Below are 23577 nucleotides of genomic sequence, written 5' to 3' on the forward strand. Positions count from 1 at the left end.
CTAAATGCTGCTGTAAAATAGGGTTTGTTAAATTAATTTAAGATTTAAAAAAAAAATTATATTCTTACAAATTCACACAAAACAATAAAAAAAATTTCCTGGTATAACGTCATCCAAGTTTGCTAATCCAGAGTTTTCTGGTGTTACGCGTTTTCACCATTTTTCAATCAAATCACTTTTTAGAGGGAAATAATGAAAACTAACATTATTTTGAGGAGCTCGAACACTTTCTGTTGCTGAAAGCAATCCAAGACACATCGAATGCGTTAATAAATACTCAGAACAAACTGCCTATGTTTAAGTCAACAGACATACGTGGAAGGCAATGTGGCAATGTTTTAGTTTTTTCGGCAGTTTTGTAAATCACCGCAAGGTAGCGTATTCGAGCGCTGGAGTTGCGAATATATTGTAGCTATTTAAAACATTTTTTTTATCTGAGCTTTTAAATGGCTTGATTACATTCAATTAATTTGATGCACATCGCATGACATGCATACTTCAAGACAAACAGTGTAGCCTACGAGGATTCATGTCAGCCATGTAGCGCCCTCTCAGTTTCCATGGGTTATTTTGCTCTGTCTTGTAGTCACGTGTTTCCCCGTGACCGTGACTCCTCCCGTAACGTATGTTTGTTTTTGTTTTTATGAACTGGTTTGTTATTTTCGTCTGCTGGAAGTGTAGTAATAGTAAAAAGTTTATTTTTAAAAAATGTGTACCACTTAAAATATATTAGTGCATCGAAATGAATCCCTTTTCTCCGCCTGACAGCCTATTAATTGATGGAATTCCTGTAACATTGCCAGTATTGAATGGGGATAAAGAAAGTTTGTCTCCAAAGGCTACCTTTCAGAAACCGTGGTGAGTTGACTTATCACTTTCGCATTACCATGCTGTGTTTTTGTATCAATACATTTAATATTATTGCACTCTTTATTTGAATTTTTAGCTGGGTACCGGATGGGGAAGCACACTCTTGTTTAAATTGTGGTTTAAAGTTTTCTCAGTTGAGACGGAAACATCATTGCAGAAACTGCGGCAAAATATTTTGTTCCAAATGCTGCTCTGGAAAGGTTTGTAATATTTTTTAAGTCTATTAAAACTGAAAAACACAATTTGTGTATTGTCGTTACCTTTTTTTTTTTTTTCCTAAGAACACTTGAAGTCCTTCCCCTAATAATCATTTTTCTTATGTTGTGTGTAAATGTTGCATTTTTAGTCTCTTTCTTTTGATTATGTGTCGATCTTATATGAATGTAATAGCTTTAATTGCTCAAACCCATGACACAATAAATTAATAGACACTCGTTTTTTAACATGGGTTTTGATTATTTTCAAGTTAAAATTTTCAAAACTGCCGCCACTGAAGAAACCTGACTCTTTGTTAGCATAAAATTCTACAATTACATGATGATTACTATATATTTTCTTATAAACTTATGAATATTTATCTTGTATAATAGCAATTTTTTGCTAAACATAATACAAGGAAAAAATTTTTTTTTTTAACATGCTACTAGTAAAATTTTTTAAAGAGGGCTATATACAGTTGAACCTCGTTAAACCGCCCCCAGAAAAACCGACACCTTCTTAGTTCGCCAAGAAATGTGGTGGAAAAGACGTTCAGTATATGAATGCAATTCGAATTCCCTCCTTAAACTGCAGTCCGCCAACCGCCAGGCTCATGCTGGCCGCTGGGACCAATCCCGGTACGCCCTCCTCTTACGGCCCCCCTTTCTTCAGCTTTTTACATTTTGACTGCAACTGTAAAATTTTTCATAAATTGCCACAGACATATTTTTTGAAACCATTATGAATGAAAATAATCCAGTTTAATAAAAGATAAATGTGTCTACCAAAAACTGAATACGGAAGCGAATAATTCAGAGCTGGATCTAGGGAGAGCAAGCCAGAGTTCTTGTCCCTGCAAGGCCTGCTCGAGTAGTTTTGTCGCCCCAGGCGATGTTGACAAGTGCCACCCCATGAGCACACGTTCACCGCTGCATTTTGAGCTGCAAAAAAAAAAAATTTAATTTGAATTTTGACCTCTTGCATTCAAATTATGTTTTTTGCAATCACGAGTGTGTGTATGTAGGCGTGTGTGTTTGTGTGTAGGGGGTTGGTGTATTTGTGTGTAGGCATGTGTGTTTGTGCCTGTGTGCTGCATGAATGTGTGGGTAGTTGTGTGCATGAATGTGTGTGTATGTGTAGGTGTCTGTATGTATGTGTGTACGTGTTTGTATGTGTTTGTGTGTGTATGTATGTGTGCGTGTAGTTGTGTATATATGCGCGTGTGTGTAGGATATGGATGCAACCTGGAGACGGCTTTCGCTAGAGGAGCAGCATCGTGAGGAGCCGGTCGACGGTGATGGTGCGGAGGGTGGCGGTGGGAAAATAAAATGATAGGACATCAAAAACAGTCAAATGAAAGCAATAAGCAATCGTGATTGCTCAAAAAAAAAACTAAGAAATAAACTTCAGTTTTTTTTCTTTGTTTCCTTACATTTTGCCATCCTGAAATTTTCCGTCCCTAAAATCTGCCGCCCATAGCGGTGACACAGGTCACCTAACCTCAGCCCCCGGCAGAACTTTTGAGGGCGGCAAATTCATCCAATTTGTGTTTCACGGAACCCTTTGGGTCATTTTCTCTAAACTGCTAAATTCTTGTCCTTGCTCAAAAAATAACAAACTAACTAGTATAGAAATAAAACTGATGCTAGAACGCTTTAACAACATGTTTTTATGTTTGTAAAATAAGTTAAAACAAACACTCTATTATTATTATACATTTAAATAATTTTTTGACGTGATAAATGTCATTCCCCTGTGTGTCCCTACCTCCACCTTAAAGCAAAATCAGCTCTAAAGATTCAGGAAGCCATGCATATTTGTCCAGAAAATGTTGTTTAACCTCTTAAGAAGTGTTATGCAATGTTGTAAAATAGAAAAAAAAATTCTTCATGGTTTGCATTATTTTAAAAAAAAAAGTAAAAAATGTCCTTTGATTTTTTGTCATTCCCCTGTCGAGGAATGGAATGAATGTTTTTCACACCTGGTAATAGTTGTATTAACTCATAATTTAATCTTTGAATTCTGGTCTCATCATAGAAATAATCTTAATTAGTTCTTTTTGAATAAATATACGGTGTCGAGTATATTCGGGTGATATCAAGTTAAATCTTGATAAATACTCTTGTTTGTATCGAGTTTCCCCCCCTTACTTTAAGTGACATTGATATTTGTTGTTTGCAGTTATGACAATATATAAGTTAACTTTAATTTTTGTCATTCCCCTGTCGTCCTTCCCCTGTAAAATGTAAGGGAAACAAATAACCACAATAACTACTTTTTGGACACCACGACATTGGATCTTTTTCAATTTCATAAAAGTAGTGTTTCCTTTTCCCACATAAATTATAATATCGTCAGTAAAACGCATTATTTCCTCTAAGTGTCATTCCCCTGGCACAGTGAATGCCATTCCTTGCCCTCTCCAAATTGCTCTGTTTAGGGAAAATGACCCTTATGTGTTTTCATTGAAACTTGATATAAAGACTTGAAGAAAGGTGAATAAATGAGGCTTTGGACCAATTAGGCACAAAAGGATACAAACGCTGAATGATCTTCCCTTGACTTCACCAAACATTGCCTAAAAATGCATTTTCACGCCTCTGATTTCGAAAAGAGTCCCAAGGAGAACACCCCCCTCCTGACCTAACGGATCAACATGTGGCCTAAAAATGAATTTTTAAAACTGAAATTTGTGAGAAAGGATTGCGTAGCGAAGATAGTCTGAAATTAGGTCGTTAATATTCGAATTTGGAAAACTTTCCGAGGGAGATCTCAAAATCCTCCTCCACCTTACGTCTCTAAAATTAGCTTAAAATTGAATTTTCTAAACTTCAATTTTGAAAAACCGTGGACCCCTTCCCTCTCCTATTCTTTTCCCTAAGGTCTGAAAATTTTCAAAAGCATAAGAGAAAAGAAGAATTACAGTTTTAAGAATTTCAGAGGGTGAACCCTCGAGTTTCCCCTTTCCAAAGTTAGTCTAACTTTGACTAAGTTTGGAAAACGTTTTGAGAGGGAATCTCGAATCCTCTCCCTGCTCCCCCCCCCCTTCCATCTAACCAAGCAAACTTTCATGCCGCATTTCTAAAACTTCAAAGTCAATCAGCAACCGAAGCCGAGACGTCAAATCCCAAGGATCAGCAAAGGTAGTGCTAAAAAAATTAGGTTTTAAATACTTATATTCAATACAATTTGCAGCAAAAATCATTGACTCCTATTCCTTTCCCTGCCCAACGTCAGCAAAGATAAAGTTCAAAATTTTATTGAAAAACCTCTGAATTTTTCGCATTCCCTTAACAACATAAAATTGCGTTTTCAAAAGTTCTAGTTTGGAAAATGTCCTGGAACGTTTCCCGAATGCCAAACGTCACCAAGCTTATCTCATAGTAACTTCAGTTTTGAAAAATAATTTGACGGAAACCTCAAACCTTCATTTGCTAAAATTAGCTATGTTTGACATCAATTTAGAGAAATTCTCTAGGAGAAAATCCAGATCCTTAAATTTTTTTCCCACAAAAGATTGACTTACACTAAGTTAAAAAAATTCAGGAAGTTCGTTCAACCTGTGATTCCTCTTCCCTCTCCTATCCCTTTTCTGTCTTTTCTCTGACATTCCTCTGGCTGCCTAAAATTGGCCTTTTAGTACGTGTAACTTTTGAAATCTATCTTTCGTTCAAAGCAATAAATTACCCAAAAAGGAATTTATCTGTTTTAAATTTATCAAAGGTTTTATAAATTCACTCTATTTTTTTTTCCTCATGTTAATTAAACGTTGATAGTTACTTAAATAAAGATGGGTAAGGGTGGCAGTTTCAAGTCAAGACATTCCCAAGAGTAATGCCCCTCTCTACCTAAAAATTCCTACATAGACAAGTGTCTCTTGCCCTCCTCTCACCTTTAAAGTTCGAATCCGTACGATCAGACCTGAAACAGAAATGGATTTACGATAGGAGATTAGGGAAGAAAAAAATCCGAGAGAAGGCCACCAAAACATCTCATTCCATAGCAACACAAAACATAGTCTGTAACAGCATTTTCACGGTCTAAATTTCTAGAAGTTTTCAAGGAAGTGATTAAAACTCCAATATTGAAAAACTTCCAGCGGAAGAAAGATCACAAAATCTCTCCTCTCCCTAACACCACTTTTTTTTTTCTAAAATTGCATTTTTGAACTTGAATATCAAACATTTCCGGTTTTGCTGAGCCCCATGCCTTTGCCTAACGCCATCAATGATGACCTACAGTTGCAGTTTAAAAATTTAGAGGGAACCAGATCCCCTCTATTGAAACACGAAAATCGTCCGAAGTAGCGTTTGGAGAACTTCAATAACAAAATTGACTGAGGAGGAGTTCTCGAATCCGATTATTTCTCATAAAACTACTAAAACAGGTTAAATTCCGCAATTTTAAAATTTTAACTTCAAAAAATTCTGGGGGAAGGCCCCAAACCTCCAAAGATTGCGTTTTTGGAACTTAAATTATAAAAGCATTACGTAGAAGTTCCAAACAAAGTCCCTTCCCAACATTGAAAGAAGGCTGGCAATTGCATTTTTATGACTTCAATTTCAAAAAAATTCTGAAGAAGAGCTCTTAAATTCATAATCCCCTATTCCCTAATGTCATCGAAGATCGTCTAACAAAACTACATTTTTGAAAGCTCTGTTTTGAAAAATTACCGGGGGAGCATACCTGAACCCCATCTCTTCCCCTAATGTCATAGCCCATAAAAATCCCATTTTTAGACCTCAACATTGAAATATTTTCGGGGAAAGGTTTCAGAAACTTTCATTTCTCTAAAATCATTGGAGAAAAATCGAACATATGTGGGGGAGAGTTCTGAATCCAATGCCTTTTCTTCTAGCGTTATCAAAGATAACTCACAATTTGAACTTCAATTCCAAAAATTTTCTGATGGAGAACCCCCGAAGCCTTTTTTTCACTGTTACTGAAAGTGGTAAAAACAGATGTCATCTTGATATTACTACTTTTCATTTATAAAAAAGTAGTACCACTAAAGATTTAATTGATTATCAATTCTAGCTTCCGAGTCCTCAAACGAATCTATAGTAGAATGGTTTGAGAAAAGTTAATGGATTCAGAATACTGTTGAATTTTTCTTTATTTCATTCTTGTCTCTCGAAAAACACTTAATTTTCATTTAAATTCTTTTAATCAGTTACGTATGTTTTTTTATTTTTATTAGCCACTCCCCCCCCTCGTATAATGAATTAGTTATATCCTCCCCCCCCCCCCAAACTATTGTAGGGATACACCCCTGACTTGAAAAAACAGGCGCCCCCAAGCTGGTTTTTCCACCGCCCTCTTTGGGTGCCCAGCACAGGCCTGCCAACCGCGACTGATTTATGAGGAAAACTGCATACTCGGTATGATAATACTGCTGTTTTAACCACCATCTTGATCTTGAAAGATCATGTTAAGCAATTCAAACTTGGCGATAAGCCAGAGTGAATGTCCATGAGGAGCCACAGAGAGAAATCATGAATGTCACACATATCTGCCACTAATGTCCCATATAAATGCACCTACATTAGCCACTATGTAATTGTCCAGCTCTCTTATCTCTTTTTCTGTTTAATCTGCCTCCTGCCACATTCAGTCGAGAAAGAGCATTGTTCCAAACATCTCCACAAATTTTAACTGGGTGTTATCTGCTCCTCGACTTTTTCCAACCTTTTCATTTTGACATTTCACTACTCAGCTACGAAAGCATTCATTCTCTACCCCTTTTTCTGTTCCGCTCAGCAGGGGACTGTGCTGAGGCTTAACCTGAAATTGACACTGTGTGAATACTTCAGCAAATGAACTTGTATCAACATTTTATAACATCGTGCTCTTTTGCTTCCTTCTGCTAAGATGCCGAAAATAATCTTTAGCATGCACGAAAAAATTCCAATTTGAGTTTAAGAATAAAAACCAATTCACAAGCCATCAATTCATTGACGATAAATAATAAGTTACAGGTAAACATTTTTCAAGTTCTGCAAAAAGAAAAAAAAAAGGTAGCCAATGAACCGTCCGTGAGCTATGACACACTGCTGGAAATCCAATGGCTGTTATTTTTCAAACTTCATTTGGAAAGTAAAATACATGCCTTAAAATGTCTTTACATGAAAACATGTATTTTTGTAGGTTTGGGTAGAACTCGTTAAACCACCACCCTCGACTTTGGCCAATTTTTGGCCCATCACTAAGGTTGGCAGTTTAACGAGGTTTGACTGTAGACCAGTGTTTCAAAATTAGAGAAAAAAATCAGTGGAGGAAGTCAGGAACCTGAGGATAGCCTGGGTGGCACAAAATTTAATTTCTGGAAGCTCATAGACACCAAAAGACACTCACTACTCTTATAGTTGGCATAATAGTTTTTTAAAAAGGAATTTTCTTTATACAATAGCTGTAAAGTTAACACAATAGTTAATATAGTTAAATATTTGTATTTTTGATATTTATTATTATAATCGAATTTAAATTTCTGGTTAAGGAAATTAAAAAATAATCAAAACTCTAAACTTGTGGAATGCAATAAGTTTTCCTGATGCGTGCTTGTATTTCTTTCTTTTCTTTTTCTTTTAAATGATCTGTGAGTAGAGAATTTCTATGTTCCAAAAGTCTTTTAATAGCTATTTATTTTGTAGAAGTCACCACTCAAGCTAACTTCACTGCAATTTTTTAGATTACTATTTGTTAATGTTTATATGAAATGTGTGTGATTAATTGCTTATTCATTATATTCTTAGATGTGCTTGCCTCACTTTGACATAAATGAGCCAGAAAAAGTGTGCCTTAATTGCCTGTTAATTGTTGAATTGATGACTAAATCTAAATCTGAAGATATGGTAGGTTTTTATTCAGTGAAAGTTTTCTAAACAAAGTATGTATCTAAACAGATTTATCAGCATATTTATAATATTTTATCGTTTGCAGAGTTTGAAATATGAAGCTGTTACTGGATTGTGTAACCTTACAAAAACCACTTCTGGTTTGTGCAAAGTAAGATTTACTTCATTGAAAGTTCTATAATTTGATTTTAACTGATCGCAGTCATTCTGCATACTGTCTTAAAATATAAATAGTCTGAATAAAATTCTGAAATATATTTACTAAAAGTTAACGTTTTGGATTATTAGATGCTTTTGAATTTTAAGAATAGTAAAAGCAGAAAGATTCTCTCCAAACGCAGGGGTACCGCTGCAGACTAAAAAAGCGACTATTTTGAAGAGTTGTAGACTATGATGACTATTTTAGCCTAAAATAAGACAAAAACTACTATTTTGTAAAAAAAATTGCTACTATTTCAGTTTAAAAGCAACTAAAAAATGTAAAAAATATGATGAATGTTAAAAAAAAGTTGGGAAATGTAAAAAAAAAACCACTTCAACTTCAAATATCATCGGTTGAACTATAGTGCCAAACTTTTAACTCGCTCTGGTCTGCCAAAAGTCGCGTTGTTTATTGCCAAAGATAAATATAACAGCCCTTCCACCTTTTATTTTCTCCTAGCAGCATGAGACACCTGATGCATATTTATTGCCAACAAGAATAACAATACTAACCTCATGAAGAGGAATATTGGTTTTGGTTTTGGCGGGTTCGTAATTACAACCTTGCACCTTATATTTCCTGGTACGGAAGGAAGTAGTTCTGATTTCACAAACAAATGCACTTAATTTCATTTCAAAAAATGCTGATTCAATAACAAAGCAAAGTTTAAAGGGGCCGAAGGCGATTTTTAAGAATATTTTAGTTACTCTGGATCTTTCTGGAAACCCTGCCATTTTTCTTTGCAGCTACAATATTCGAATGATGTCATTTAATAAACATAGAGTATTTTCAGCCTTTTTATTCTATTATTTTTTTCATTTTTCTGCAAATTTAAAAATGAAAGCTTTATCTGAAAAAGTTAAATGGAATTTAAGAGCAGTGTTCAGCATTTGTGATTTAAAGCCCCATATAAAGTACTACAGTGTGTTTTCTACACTTAAACTATGTAATATTTAACTTGTTTCACATTTGTAACATTTAAACCCTATTAATAATGAAAAGTTTTTTTTTCCGGGGGGGGGGGGTGACTTGTTAATTTTTTTAACCACATGCTTGCTAATAACCATTACAATTATATGGTGCTAATGTTTACTTTGTGTTATTTAATAAACATATGCCATTCAGTTTTTTTTTTTTTCATTTTACTTTGAATGTTAATAAAAATTCAATTTAAATGTAGATAAAAGCTGTTGGTTGCTTTATATGCATACGTGATTGTGAATTTAATAACTGTGTATAGTGATTGTTTTTTTTTTTAATTTCAAAGTCTGTTGACCAAAATAACTAATGTACGTTAGCAATGCTTTGAAACATAGCAGGGGGCAGACACCCTAGTTATGAAAATATTTAAGATTTATAGTACTTTAAGTAAGTTTTATAATATTTTTTAAGTTTTCATTTGTGTTCTGGCTTACCAGAACCATTTTAATATAAAGTATGATTGGTCCTCACATAAAAAAAAAGGTTGGGCACCACTGATTTATAATGAATAACTGTAAATACAAATATGAATACAAAAGTGACAACCAGCAACAGGCTCTGGGCCCAGCTAGACTGGTCCTAGTCAATTTACAATCCCCAGTGAAGATCAATGGCCCTCTTAAAACTATCTACTCCCTTGCTCATTACCACCTCTTCCAGTAAACTGTTCCAAGGTTCCACTACCCTGCTAAAATAATAATTTTTCCTAACATCCATGTTAGCCTGAGATTTAAATAGCTTAAAACAATGACCCCTTGTCCTGTTTTCAGTGCTAAACTTCAGCCCCGTAACATCTTTCATTTTAATAAATTTGAACAACTGAATCATGTCCCCTCGGTCTCTTCTTTGCTCAAGACTGTACATTTTTGGCCTTCTAAGCCTGGAATCATAGTCTAAGTGAGAAAGTCCATTTATTAGCTTTGTAGCTCGCCTTTGAACCCTTTCCAATACATTAATGTCTTTCTTAAGATAAGGAGACCAAAACTGAACAGCATACTCTAAATGAGGTCTTACCAAACTTCTATATAAGGGCAGAAGAACTTCTTTAGATTTGTTTGAAATAGATCTATTGATAAACCCAAGCATCTTATTGGCCTTGTTACTAGCAATACTGCACTGTTGGCTAAACTTTAAATCCTGACTTATTAAGACCCCCAGATCAGTAACTTTGTCAGCCTGACTAATGACTGAACCTTGCAAATAATAACTGGTACACTTATTTCCATGCCCTAAATGTAGCACTTGACATTTCCCAACATTAACAGCCATACCCCATTTATCAGCCCACTCCGTAATATGGTCTAGATCCTCTTGCAGCTGTTTTGCTTGTTCTTCATTTTCTACAGTCCCCATAACTTTGACATCATCAGCAAAACAATTCATGTTCCCAGAAATATATTTGTGAATATCGTTCATAAAAACAATGAACAAAACAGGCCTTAACACTGATCCTTGAGGAACCCCGCTTAAAACCTCACTCCAATTAGAATAATTTCTCCTTACAACTACCCTTTGTTTCCTTCCGGTCAGCCAGTTTTTTACCCAAATGAAAGTTTTCCCTCCTATTCCTATATCAGCTAATTTGCTAAGTAGAGCAACATGCGGTACCTGAATAGAAAGCTTTTTGAAAATCAATGTAGAAAACATCTACAGGTTTCTTATTGTCCAAAGCCATGGTAACTTTGTCACAGAAATGTAATAAAATAGTTGCACAAGATTTTTTTACCTTTCCTGAAACCGTACCAAAAACTAGTCAATAGATTATTAGTCTCTAGAAAATTTACTATCTTAATTTTTATCAATGTTTCAAAAATTTTGCAAACCACCGAAGTTAGACTCACAGGTCTATAATTTCCCGCACTCCCTTTAGACCCTTTCTTGAAGAGTGGTGTAATGTTAGCCAGCTTCCAGTCCTCTGGCACTGTCCCCGAGTTATAAGAAGCATTGAAAATATTTACGATTACATCTGCTAATTCCTCCGCACATTCAACTAAAATTTTTGGATAAATATTATCAGGTCTCGGAGCCTTAGTCTCTTTAATTTTTTTCAAATGAAGTAAAACTTCATCCCTGGAAAATACAAAGTCCTCAAGCTGTACTCAATGACTCCCTCTAAATGATCTGCACCCTATTTTTCTAAAATTTTGAAACAATTTTTCTCTTTTTAGTATTTTGCTTTTTGAAATAATGTTTATTAATTAAAAATCTTGGGGGAGCATTTTATGATTTTTTTTTTATAAATTTTTTTCTGTTAAATGAAAAGAGTATTTTTTTGTGAAGTTTATTTTATAAAGTTTTTTTGAATTTTCAGGTTATAGAATCAGGCGGCATCCATATTATGTTATCCATGACTGTCAATGGAGATTTGAATTTAAAGGTAAGATGCACCTTGGTGATTCCACCTTTTTCAATTCTACAGAAAAATTAATAAACAAGTTCTAATTAATCTTTCTAATAATTATTTATTTAAATTCCATCTTTGGTTATTCTTTCTGACAAATCTGTAATTTGTTTATGGAAAAAATGCAGAAAGTTTACAAAGGGAGGATTTTCCCATATCATCCTTTTTGTAAGCCTATTTCGTCACTTTCAGGCATAGAAGTGTTCCTATTTCCTATATTTTCCGATAAGTCTAAAAAACATTCCTATTTTCCTATATTTTTTAGTCCCTGCTTCCTTGCAGCTCCTATTTTTCCAACCTCAATCTTCAAACAACATAATTTCTGCTGGAAAACATATTTTTTAGAAACATGCCAGTTACAAATAGGTGATTCGCCGAAAATTACATGCCTTGTTTTAAGATTTCAACCGTTTTGCATTCTGTGAAGTTTTTAATTATTTTTGAAGTTTGTTAGTATAGCAACATAGCTACCTTAAGTCGGTCTATTTTATTCTTTACCTTACATAGATTTCAATAGTTTATTTACTTCTTAAATTGATTTTAGTTGTTGGGCCTTATTCAACCAATAAAATAGAATTTAACACTCATAGTCTCGGATTTTGATGAAACTTTGATTTAGGTGTTTCAACCCAGGGGTGTACACAGAAATTTTGGGGTCCGTCACAAATGACCATTTAAACTGTAATGAACCATTTTAAAATAAAGAACAGGTACAGGTAGAGCAAAGAAATTTATTGCTCAAAAATCTACCACCCTTACGCTATTTTTCAACATTGCTCCCGTGATTTTCCAAAGTTTTGTCATAGTGTAGTACAGGTTTTTCTATACCTATTTGTAGAAAGTTGCCACCTGTGTAGTCAACCATTGGGTAATATGTTCTCTGAGCTCATCACTCATGTTGTGCCATCGACCGCCAAGGAAAGACTTTAGATGCCAAAATGAATGAAAGTTGCTGCGAGCAAAGCCAGAACAGTGTGGAGAATGCTAAAAAATGTCCCAGCCAGAGCCCTTTAAGAGTCCCCAAGGTTGTTTACACAGGCAACCTTGTACCACCTTATGACAAATGCTTGGAAAATCCAAGAGCAATGTTGAAAATTAGCGTAAGGGTGGTAGATTTTTATCCAATAAATTTCTTTGCTCTATCCTGTGCTTGTTCTTTTTTTATTTCAAAACAATACTTACTTTAAAAACGTGTCTGGTATTTCACCCCTCTTTTTAAACATCTTGGGCCCACTTCAGGCTCGAGCCGGGTCAACAGGTGTCCCTCCCCCCCCCCTGTGCAGGTCCCTGTTTCAACCTGTTAAAGTTTTTGTGATGACAATGTTTCTTACAATTTGTTCAATTATGGAAAACTAATTATAAAATCATTGATTACAAACCAGCACTGATTTTATTTTTACAAGCATAATTTGATTTGTTTGAATTTATTCTTTTAAAATTTATTTCATTTTACAACTTTTCTTATTTTACCAATTAATATTTTATTATTATTTGTAATTTACACATTTTTCATGGAAATTACATAATTTAAAAGGGTTAAATACTTGTTTTTTATTCATCATCTGTTTTTAAATTGAAATAAAAAATGCGTTGTGAAAAAATGTTGGGAATACAAAAATTAAGAAATACAATATTTAAACATGGTATTATTGATAAATTAATACTCCTCCAATAATTGCTTACCGTAGTTGAGATGTAAATTCTTTTGCATCCTGCAGGGTTTTTTTTTTTTTTTTATCTTAACTTCTTATTTTATTAATTAATATTGTTAGCATCTATGTTTTCTCGTGGGAATTATAAGAGCTTGAAAGGATAAAAAAAATCGTTCATGTTTTGATTTATTTTTAAATTTTTACAAATACTGGAAAAGTATTTTAAATAAAGCATTAAAAAATAAAGGCAATATTATTTTTAGAATTATTTTCTGAATAAATTATTATTTTGATCCTTTTGCGAACCGTAAATTTTTCAATTCTTTTCAATTATGAACAAAATTTCGTTGTATTGTAGTTTAGAGTGCCCTTTTCATTAATTATTTGTTTTTTATTTTCCTATTTTCTAATAAATAAATAATTGGCAGTTTATTTACATTTTATTATTTCAGAAAGTTTTTTTAACTGATAATATAGAGCACTCAACACTAAAATAATGTGCATTTTTATTAAGTAATTAGCATACTATGATCATCATGATTTCAGGAAGAGATCATTATTTTTTAGATTTATTTAGCACAAGATCCAGAAGAAACAGATATAAAGTGTGAGGTTTTTTTTAAAATTAACTTTGGTAGTTTTAAAAAAATTTCTGCAGAGCCAAAAAAAATTTCCGAACGTCGTTCGCGCATTTGTCTATATTACTCAAGACTGATATAATTAATGTAAAAATGTTACGTTCCAAAAGTTGAAAAAAAATCCATGATTTGATCCCACCGGAGTCCCAAAGACTCAAAATACCGGACTTTGTATTGTTCTTCCTGTGCTATTTTCTTCGGGAAGTTTCTATCTATTTGTAAAAATTCCTACATATTTCTGGAGAAATTCCTATATTTTTTAAGAACAATTCCTATAATTTCCTATATTTTTCTTTGTCGAACGTCACTTCTATGCCTGCACTTGTAGTTCTATAAGCATTTTTGACAAGGGTGAAGTATTGCTGATTAATTATAGTTTTTAAATATTTATTTTTACTAATGAATTATTCTGTTTTCAGTGTGCTATTGCTTCTGCCTTGCACAGTATAACTCAAAGTATGATGTTAAACTCATTTCTTGTCGAAGCTGGGTGCTTGAAAGCTCTAAAAAAGTAAACTTTTTTTATTTGCAAAGAATTTGTTAAACTCTCCTTTTGAAGTGTATTGTATTGAACTGATATAATTTTATGATTGTATGATGTTGATGTAGTTTTTGATAGATGACTTTTCACAAAGAGTAGAACCCTTATATATATTAATATTTATTCCTTCGTTTGTTTTACAACTGCTCTTTGTTGTTATTGCTGTGTTGGCAGGGGTCGATTCTGACGGGAATAGGCTTCGCTCGCAAAATTCTAGATCGTAAAAGTGGCCACTTCCCAAAATTTCATCCCTTAATGTTAGATCTTTCATGTAATTTCATTTATAAAAACAGTTTGTTCATCACTTTTAAGCTCAATCAGTTTGTCTGAAAGCAAAATATCAGTAAAAACACCTCCAGCTTCCAACTAATTCCCAGTGAATTCCTTTAGGCCAAAGGGATTTCTGAGTAGATTTAGGATTGTTGAACAACTTTATGCAATGTGACCTAATTTTTTTCACAAAATGTGGTCCTAAAATAAAAACCTGGATCGACCCCTGGTTGGAATAATGGATTTATGTTTTCTTTATGAGGCTCAATATTCATATATAACTTATATATGTTGCATATATTGGATGAATGCAAAAGTTCGTACAGAGGTGCAATAGATACTGTTAGAAGCGGCATAAAGTTTTGTCATTAATACCGGCATCTACGTAAGGCAGATTGTTGGAAAGGTGATACGTGCAGCTTTCATTTCAAACAAAATGATTTGTAGATACAAACTGCTTCGAGAAAGATTACTTGCAAAATGAGTGTCGATAAGGTGCATTTACGGCATGTTATGCTTTACAAGTTTCAGAAAGGAATAAAGGTTGCAGCAGCTATAAAAAACATTCAGGAGGTTTATCAAGATCAAGCTCCAGCTAAACAAGTTAATGAAAAATGGTTTGCAAAATTTCGCCCTGGAGAGTTTAATCTTGAAGATGAGCCAGATCGATCTTCGGACATTGATGATGATGTCATGCGAATTTTAGTTCAGAATATTCTGCAAATTTCAATAGAGGAAGTTGCTACAGCACGTAACATTGACCAATCAACCACTGTCCATCGTTAAAAAAAAGGATTTGATTTGAAGCTTGATATACTGGGTGCTCCATGTGCTAACCGAGAGGAACAAAGACCAGCGAATATCTGCAGCCATTTCTTAACTCAGGCGACTCAAAAACGAGCCATTTTCAGATCTATTTGTGACGGGCAATGAAAAATGGGTCCTGTACAACAATATTCAGCTTAAAAACACATGAAAACATGCTGGTGAGCACGGTGACGCAATGGCAAAGGCCAGTTAGCATCGAATGAAGATGATGCTCTTTGTTTGGTAGAACTGCGAGGAAAAAATTTATTTTGAGCTTCTCCCCGCTAGTCAAGTGATTGACTTGGACAAATACTGTTGCTGATTAACCAATTTGAACCGAGAAATTAAACAGAACATCCGATTCTGTCAGAATGCCAAACCACACTTTTCAAGACAGAAGCTGTGCAAACTGAACAGCCTGAACTAGAATGTCCTACCATATTCTTCTGATATCACACCATCTGATTTTCACTTGTTCCAGTCATTGCAAAATCATTAACATGGAAAAAAATTTTGACTCTTTGGATGCCTTATGAAGCGTAATGTCTTTGTTCTTCTAATCTAAACTGTGCTTGTTTTATTATTGGGACATCCATATGCTGCCTTAATGTTGAAGACAAATTATAGGCAATGTTGGAGATTATATCATTGATTGAATAAAGAACTTTGTTTGCATAATCACTGTGTGACTTTTACTCACAAACTCTGCATGAAATTTCGCACTCACCCAATAAATATTCACATGTCGTTGTTTGCACTCTGTATTATGCACTGCACTCAAATCTGGCAAGAACTCATTTTGACCAAGGCCCCATTTTGTGCCCTAAAATTGTACCCAGGTTCATAGACCTGCAGGACCATGCGTTAATCAAGCCCTGACTGTACAACCTTTGACTTTGAAGCCCCTGCCTCATATGCCTCATGAACCTGATGTCATAGGTTAGACAAATAAAACATAGCATAACTCACTCATTCTCTGTTTCAGCAAAGAACATTTTAGCACAAATAATTTGTCCCAATTATTCTTGTTCTAACGTTTAAACATATTTTATAAAAATTTTCCTGTATCTTTAAAATTATTTTATTTACTTATTTTTTTTACAATATTTCATTTAGATTATTTCAAAAATTGACTAAAGGTATTAAATAGAGTTTACAGTACAATGCTGGTACAGTTCTAATTTGAGAAATGTCTTTTCAATCTTGTCTTGAAGCTCCTGAAAACGGTCCATCTTAAATCTAAAACAAAAATTTATACTAGTAGCAGTTATTTTCATTTTAGTTTGTGTTAAATAAATGAGTTATTAGTACAGACAAAGAATTGACTCATTGATCTTGAGTAACACATAGACAGATTTAGAACTGCCTACAATAGCTGGTTTATTCACCACATATTTTAATAAGTTGAAATGTGGTTTATGTAAATGTACCATATACAAGAGAATTTTTTCTTTTTGTAAAACTTTGCATGAACTACATGAAATTTTTTCTAACATTATAGTTTGTTGGAAACATCTCATGATTGTAATGAATTGTTGAATGATTCCTTAAGTGCCTTAAATTTGTTATGCATGGATCCTAACATTAGAATAAAAGGTAAAAATTTTAGATATATCCTATCATCTTTTTTGAAAGTTCTTTAAGTCAAACTAGCATGTAACTTAAAGCAGTGGTACTCAACCCTTTTCACTGCTGAGGACCACCTGATACCCTCCAGAATCCTAAGTAGACCACATATGATAGAAATATTATTTTTGCAACAATTACACTCTATAAGAAAAAAAACTTAACAAGAAAGAGCTCTCAGAATGAAATGAAATTTTACACACTTAAGAACAAAATTGATATAACGATATAAGAAAGTGTTTACTAAATAAAAGCAAAATGATCATTTATTGTTAGAAAAATCCTAAATGAATGGAGGTTTTAGTACCCTGTTTTGCCATCTCTGGCCCAAATTGAAGCTGGATACAGCACTAAAGGCAATCTGGATGAATTCAATTGCAGTCCAATTATGTCGAACACAATATTACACCAAATAGAGATGACAGTGTGAAAACCATAGTTCAGCCTTTGTTTTCAGTGGCACACCACCCCAGCTGCAGATGATAATGGCATCCCTGATATGATTCCACTACACCAAGATAGCCTACCATTACATTTGTACCATGTTCAGTCATGGCCCTCATGGCTTGATCTCGGGAACCATTTTTTAACAGGATAATACTAATGATCGGTCGGACAGAGCAAGGGTGTCAGAGGACATACTCTTCCTCTTTATCTCCTTCTCTGACCTGCTCGATTTCCTGAGTTGTCTCTGACAGAGCATATCTGAAATTGCTTGGTACGGTAACAACCTATGAGTTTGACTGAATTAGTGGAACGTTTACAGTAACTGTAGTAGGTAGAGAGCATGGACTGTGGTACGAGATGACGTAAGACATCGAGCAAGCAGGGCCGGATTTAAGGGAGGGCAGGCAGGGCTACTGCCCCGGGGCCCCCAAAATAAAATTTTTACAAAATATCCTAACTTTCAGGGGTCGAAAATATTGGATATATACATATATATGAAAATATTCGGATATATATCAAAGTATCGGATCTTTTCGAACCCTGATTGGGGGCCTCCACTCCTTCGTTGCCCCGGGGCCTCCACACTTCCAAATCCAGCCCTGCGTGCAAGACTTACACTCAATAAACTAGAATGAATGTACCGCCTCATACGGGTTTGTTACGATTCGGCGCCAGATTTTTGCATTCTGAACTTTGTGAATTTCAGGAATTTTAGTTCAAAGACAAAAAAAGACTTCTGGAAGAAGTATGTGAATTTGGTGCTCTAGAAGCTGGTTAAAAATTATTTTAAAATTTACAGCGGGGGGGGGGGAAGAGGGAGCATATGTGATCCACGTATGTTTCACTGCTATAACAAAGTAAAATATCTTGAAAAATTAGCAAAAAATGCCAGTACCAGTCCTACCTTTTTGATGATTTTTTTTTATCAATGCTGAGCCGTTTTGTGTTTCTGTGGTGATTACTTCTTTGTTGTAGCAGCTATTGGAAATAATTTCATAAGTCTTCTTCAAGTGAAAACTTGTTTCAAACTAACCAAAAAGCTCTACTTAACTATTGCAAACCCATGTATGAACATCAAGGTAAATTTAGGGCAATGTTTGATTTTTTTTTTTTAATTGACTAAAAAATCACTTATTTTTTAAAGTTAGTTCTAAACACTATTATTTGTCTGTAATCGATTCATAAGTTTTTGTAAATTACATTTTTAAAAAAGTTTTATTATTATTATTTATTACTGCTTTTTTTGTTACAAATAGTTAGTCGACAGTTTAGTGTTATAGAACAGTTACAGGAATTAAAAAGATGCAAAATATTTTATTTTAATTTTAAAAAAAGTTTAAAATATTTTTTATTCATTATATTAGTCTTTATGAAACTTAAAAGCAATATATAATACAGTGAAACCTCCGAATAGCGGACAGTCAAGGGACTAGAAGTTTTGTCCGTTATTGGGAGGTGTCCGCTATTAGGAGGAACTACTTAATTTACCTTTTTCAACATGGGCTGTTGTTCCCTTTGTAGAGCACAATCGAAACAATTGCGAAAGGTTTACTACATTTTACGTCAAGTGTAATTAATATGTTAGTTGGCAATATGACCTTGAATATAGGCAAATCTTTTTCATATCTAAAAATTAAACAACCCAACGAAACTTCGGCGCTATAAAGGCGACTACTACCGGCGCCGGTCTACTCAATTGCATCTCCCGAGAGCCCCAGTTAGAAAAAGCGCCCAGTTTCCTCTATTTTATCTTAACTTTTGAATAGTTATTGTGTATAAAATTCATTGAAATCTAATGAAAAACGTACGTTAATTGTTAAGACTGACATCAGTTTTCACTTATCAGCTTCAATACTCTCAAAACTAGCCGTAACAAAATTATGACTTTTTTTTTCTTTTTCATTTTTTGCTGCCCGCAAAAAGTACCATGTCTTATAGTTCTATTTTTTTATGCCCTCAACTTTTAAGCCCCAATTGCTGCCTCTGCCCATTAACACCCTTTTAATTCCAAGAAACAGTGATAAGGGAATGACGGGGGGGGGGGGATATCAGTTGTGGAAGATGAAAAGTTTTGTAAGGCAAGCAGTTACTAAGATATTCTGAAAAGAAAAAAAAACGGAAGTGCTACGATCGCAAGGGAAATTTTTTGTGAAATAACTGTCCGTTATTAGGAGTGTCCGTTATTCAGAGTAAATTACATGGAATGGTCAATATTGAGGGACTGGGACTTGCAAAAATGTCCGTTAATTAGAGGTGTCCGTTATTCGGGAGTGTCCGTTAAGGGAGGTTTCACTGTAATAATCTTTACATAAATATTATTTGTATCTTGTAGTCTTATAAGTTTTTTCTTGTCTATCCTGTGTTCAAAGCACGCTACACAACTTAAAACTTTATAGAGAGCAGGGTTACGGATGATTTTCTCAACACATTAACTTTTTCCAATGACAAATATAAAAAATCATCAGACAGTTTTTAATTTTCCCAAAAAAAATAAAGTAAGTGCACAAATTAATGATCAGCAACGAAAAAAAATTCAATTCAAATTTAATGAGTTTTATATTTAAATTTCATAGAAAAATGTCAATGTTTTTTCCTAACTTATCTACTTTGAAAAATAATGAAGATATTTTTAAACTTATATTTTTATGATGTAATAATAAAAAAGAAAACAAAATACACCTTTAAAAATATTACTTCATAAAACGTTTTACAAAACTTAAGAAAACAAAAGATATCTTGAATTTAAGTAATTTTTAGCATATTTATATGCAGACAATTTCGATTTTTAAACAGGTAGTATTGAAATGGCCGCGCCGAAACGGCGGCGCCAAATAGTCCCATTCCGGCCTGATACATTCACTCTAGAGGTGGTTGAACAGAGTAACTAAAACTTCCACTCATTTGGGGTTATTCCATTAGTAAATGATCATTTGTGTATCAATGTTGTCGTTACATATGAAAAATTTCATTTTATTCAGACAACTCCTTCTAGGTGCTTTGATTTTTTGTATAGAATATATATTTAGTGAAATGAGATGAATCTAAAAGTTTTCATGAATAATTTTGATTAGTACTATAAAAATGATATGAATTAATTTTTACTAGCTGTTCACGAACCACATGAAAATTGCTCACGTACCATAGGTTGAGAAGCACTAATTTAAGGTATTATAATGTTTAAAATGAATTGCAAAGTGTTACTACTGGAAGAACATTAATATAAATAAATTAAATTAAAAAATACATATAGAATGCATTATTGAGCAAAAGGGAGAAAATTTAACTTTGAATGGAGCTTTTGTCTTTTATTTCTTGGTTTGCCTCTATCTCCCTTTCTTCATCTCGGTTTTCCTCAAATATTGGATCTGCATTTGTTTGATCTTAAAATTAGGTTTTTTTTAACTATGAGCATGTCCTTCTACAATTAAATGGTTCAGTTCCTCATTGTGCTTTATTTATATTTAATCAATTCCTTGTATGCATATAGCAAGAATTTTTTATTGGTACACTTGAATGAAAATAATGTAGCATAACAATAATATCATATAAACACAATAACTGCTGCACTGTATTCTAGTCCACTTTTTTATATTCATAAAGTTATTAATCTTCCAGTCTAGTTTTGCTTTATTATAAATAAGTTTGTTTAAAAAGTTGAGATATATATATTTAAAGTTTTCTTTCCCCAGTTAAGACTAAAATGATTTGTGTTATAAATTAGTAGTATTCCATAAATTAATTGCAGATATAGATAGCATTGGGGAGAATTTAAAAAATATATACATATTATTAATTCATTTCATTATTTTTTCAAATTCATTACTGTGCGAAATATTTCTTGTCTTTTCTGTTTCCTAGATAGAGATACATATCTAAATTTATTTGCAAACATATGCACTCAAACCTGATTTTGTGCAGTCTTTTTTTTTTCTTTGTGCAGTATATGAACATTTCAATCGGATTGGGACTCATTGGCAAAATTATTTATAAAATGAGGGACGAGGTAGTATCTTCAAGTGATCACTGGGACACCCTAATGGGAAGTCACTGTGACCACCCAAAGTTTCTTTTTTCGGGGAAATTTTGCCTGACGATTCAGCAAAATTATCATCATTTGGTTAATTTTGACTTCCTGTAAAGAAGCAATGCCTAATTACTTTGTAAGATTTTTGGCTTATTTTCAACGTGAGACTTTTTTTATGTGGTCCCTATCCACCGCACAAAAACAGGATTGGGCGTGTATATATATATATATGTATATATATAAACATCAATAGAACAACAAACAGACAAAGTTACAACATAGATAAATGACAGAGATGAAGCCAGTACTCTTCAGCAGTGGAAACTTCATCCTATGGTCAAAAGAACAAAATTTTATACTAAAACTAACAATAGGATGTCAATTTCCGAAAAAAATCAACATTCAGGATTACATTGGGCAAAACGCACCACATGTGGAAAATGAATGCAGATTTAAGGAACAAAGACCTAAAACTAAGTACTGGGGTTTCGTCTCGGACATTAGAAGCCAAGGCTATCGATAATATCCCTCCACCGTACCACCAGCAAAAATCAAAGTCTTACCTATGTGTCTGGGTGCAAATGTAGATCCGTATCCATCAATCAAAGATTTCCAAGTAATTTAACAACTTAAACTTCAACAAAAGAATTGGTTTTGGATTGTTAATAACAGTGTTGAAGTGATCAATTTACTGAGCATGCTTGATATTCAGGATACTTTTAAACCTTTGATTTTGAAAACCTTTTCACCAATATCCCGCTCAATGAACTTTTTTTCCTCTCTTTCAGAGCTTTTTAATTCGGTTAAGGACTCCCTTAATTTTAATGAAAAGTTTTTTCTTGGTCTTTTTAAATTTTGTATATTCAATAACTTTTTCAAAAATGGTAATTCATGTTTTCTTCAGATTAATGGCATTGCAATGGAAGCTAATTTTAGCTCTACATTATCTAACCTTTTTCTTTTATATTATGAGAGGAAATTTTCAATTGCAAATCCTTCTTCTGCACCTCTTTGTTGTAGATACATCGATGACCTGTTGTGTATAAATTTTTCGAATTTTTCTGAACTTAGTAAAACTATATATCATAGTTCATTAACGCTCAAAAAGACTAGTTTTTCTCAAAATAACTTCAATTTCCTGGATATTAACATACAAATTGATTCAAATTGTTACACTACAATCTATGATAAAAGGTGGGAATTTAACTCCAAAGTTAACAGCTTACAAGATTTTTCATCCTGCTTAAGTAAAAAGGTTTTTATTGGCATCATTGTTTCACAAGCTATCAGAACAAAAAGAATTTGCAACACCATTTCCGCTTTTAATCAAAAAATTTCTGTACTCAAAAATACTCAAAAATATACTTTTTAATAATAACTTTCCTAAAAATCTGGTTGAAAACATTTGCTTAAGTATAGCCTTCGATGAACATTTCACTTCTCTTGAAACCGTTTAACTGTGTAAATGTGTGATACAACAGTGACAAACCTTTTTTTTTGGATCGCTGATGTAGATGGTTTTTGCATGTGGGAAACGGACGACTGGCATGTTTTTGGATTATTCTCTTTGGATATGGGTTTATTTTTTTAGATTTTACATTGATAACTGGAATGAATTTGTCAAGTTGAATATCGGATTGGTTTTATTATAATGGCAGGTACTGTCGCATGGATGACAATTTATTCGGAACTTGTTTTCCTAATTAGTCGAGGCGAAACCCCCTACTTTTATTTTTAGGTTTGAGCTCTTGTTTATTGTTTATAGTTTAACATGTGGTACGTTTTGCCCAATGTTACTCTATATTGCATATACTGGAGCTTTGACACTCTCTTTTAGCTCATAGTTAAATTTTTTGGTCTTTTGACCATAGTTATTGAATCCTCCACAGCTGATGAGCTCTGGATTCATACTTTGTCTTTTCCTATTAAATAGCTGCTTACAATTTTTCTTTTTCTCATCATTATTTTTTATATAAATTGCTTAATATTTGGTTTTTGACTTGCATATTTTTTATATTTACTTGGCTTTTAGTTTTGCTGTGTTGCGCATCTATGGGCTTTTTGTG

General features: G+C 33.5%; 1 protein-coding gene across 1 annotated transcript in view; it reads left to right on the forward strand.

Annotated features, from left to right (window-relative positions):
- Positions 1-659: 659 nt before the first annotated feature.
- LOC129216969 (uncharacterized) overlaps positions 660-23577 on the forward strand; it is a 45784-nt gene continuing 22866 nt past the window's right edge. The window contains exons 1-7 of the mRNA XM_054851192.1: positions 660-858; positions 947-1070; positions 7821-7919; positions 8008-8073; positions 11417-11482; positions 14216-14307; positions 16916-17010. Of these exons, the coding sequence (XP_054707167.1) occupies positions 743-858; positions 947-1070; positions 7821-7919; positions 8008-8073; positions 11417-11482; positions 14216-14307; positions 16916-17010 (658 nt within the window). The 5' untranslated portion in view covers positions 660-742. The remainder of the gene's footprint in view (positions 859-946; positions 1071-7820; positions 7920-8007; positions 8074-11416; positions 11483-14215; positions 14308-16915; positions 17011-23577) is intronic.

The sequence above is a fragment of the Uloborus diversus genome, chromosome 2, assembly GCF_026930045.1.
Source record: "Uloborus diversus isolate 005 chromosome 2, Udiv.v.3.1, whole genome shotgun sequence".
Lineage (NCBI taxonomy): Eukaryota > Metazoa > Arthropoda > Arachnida > Araneae > Uloboridae > Uloborus > Uloborus diversus.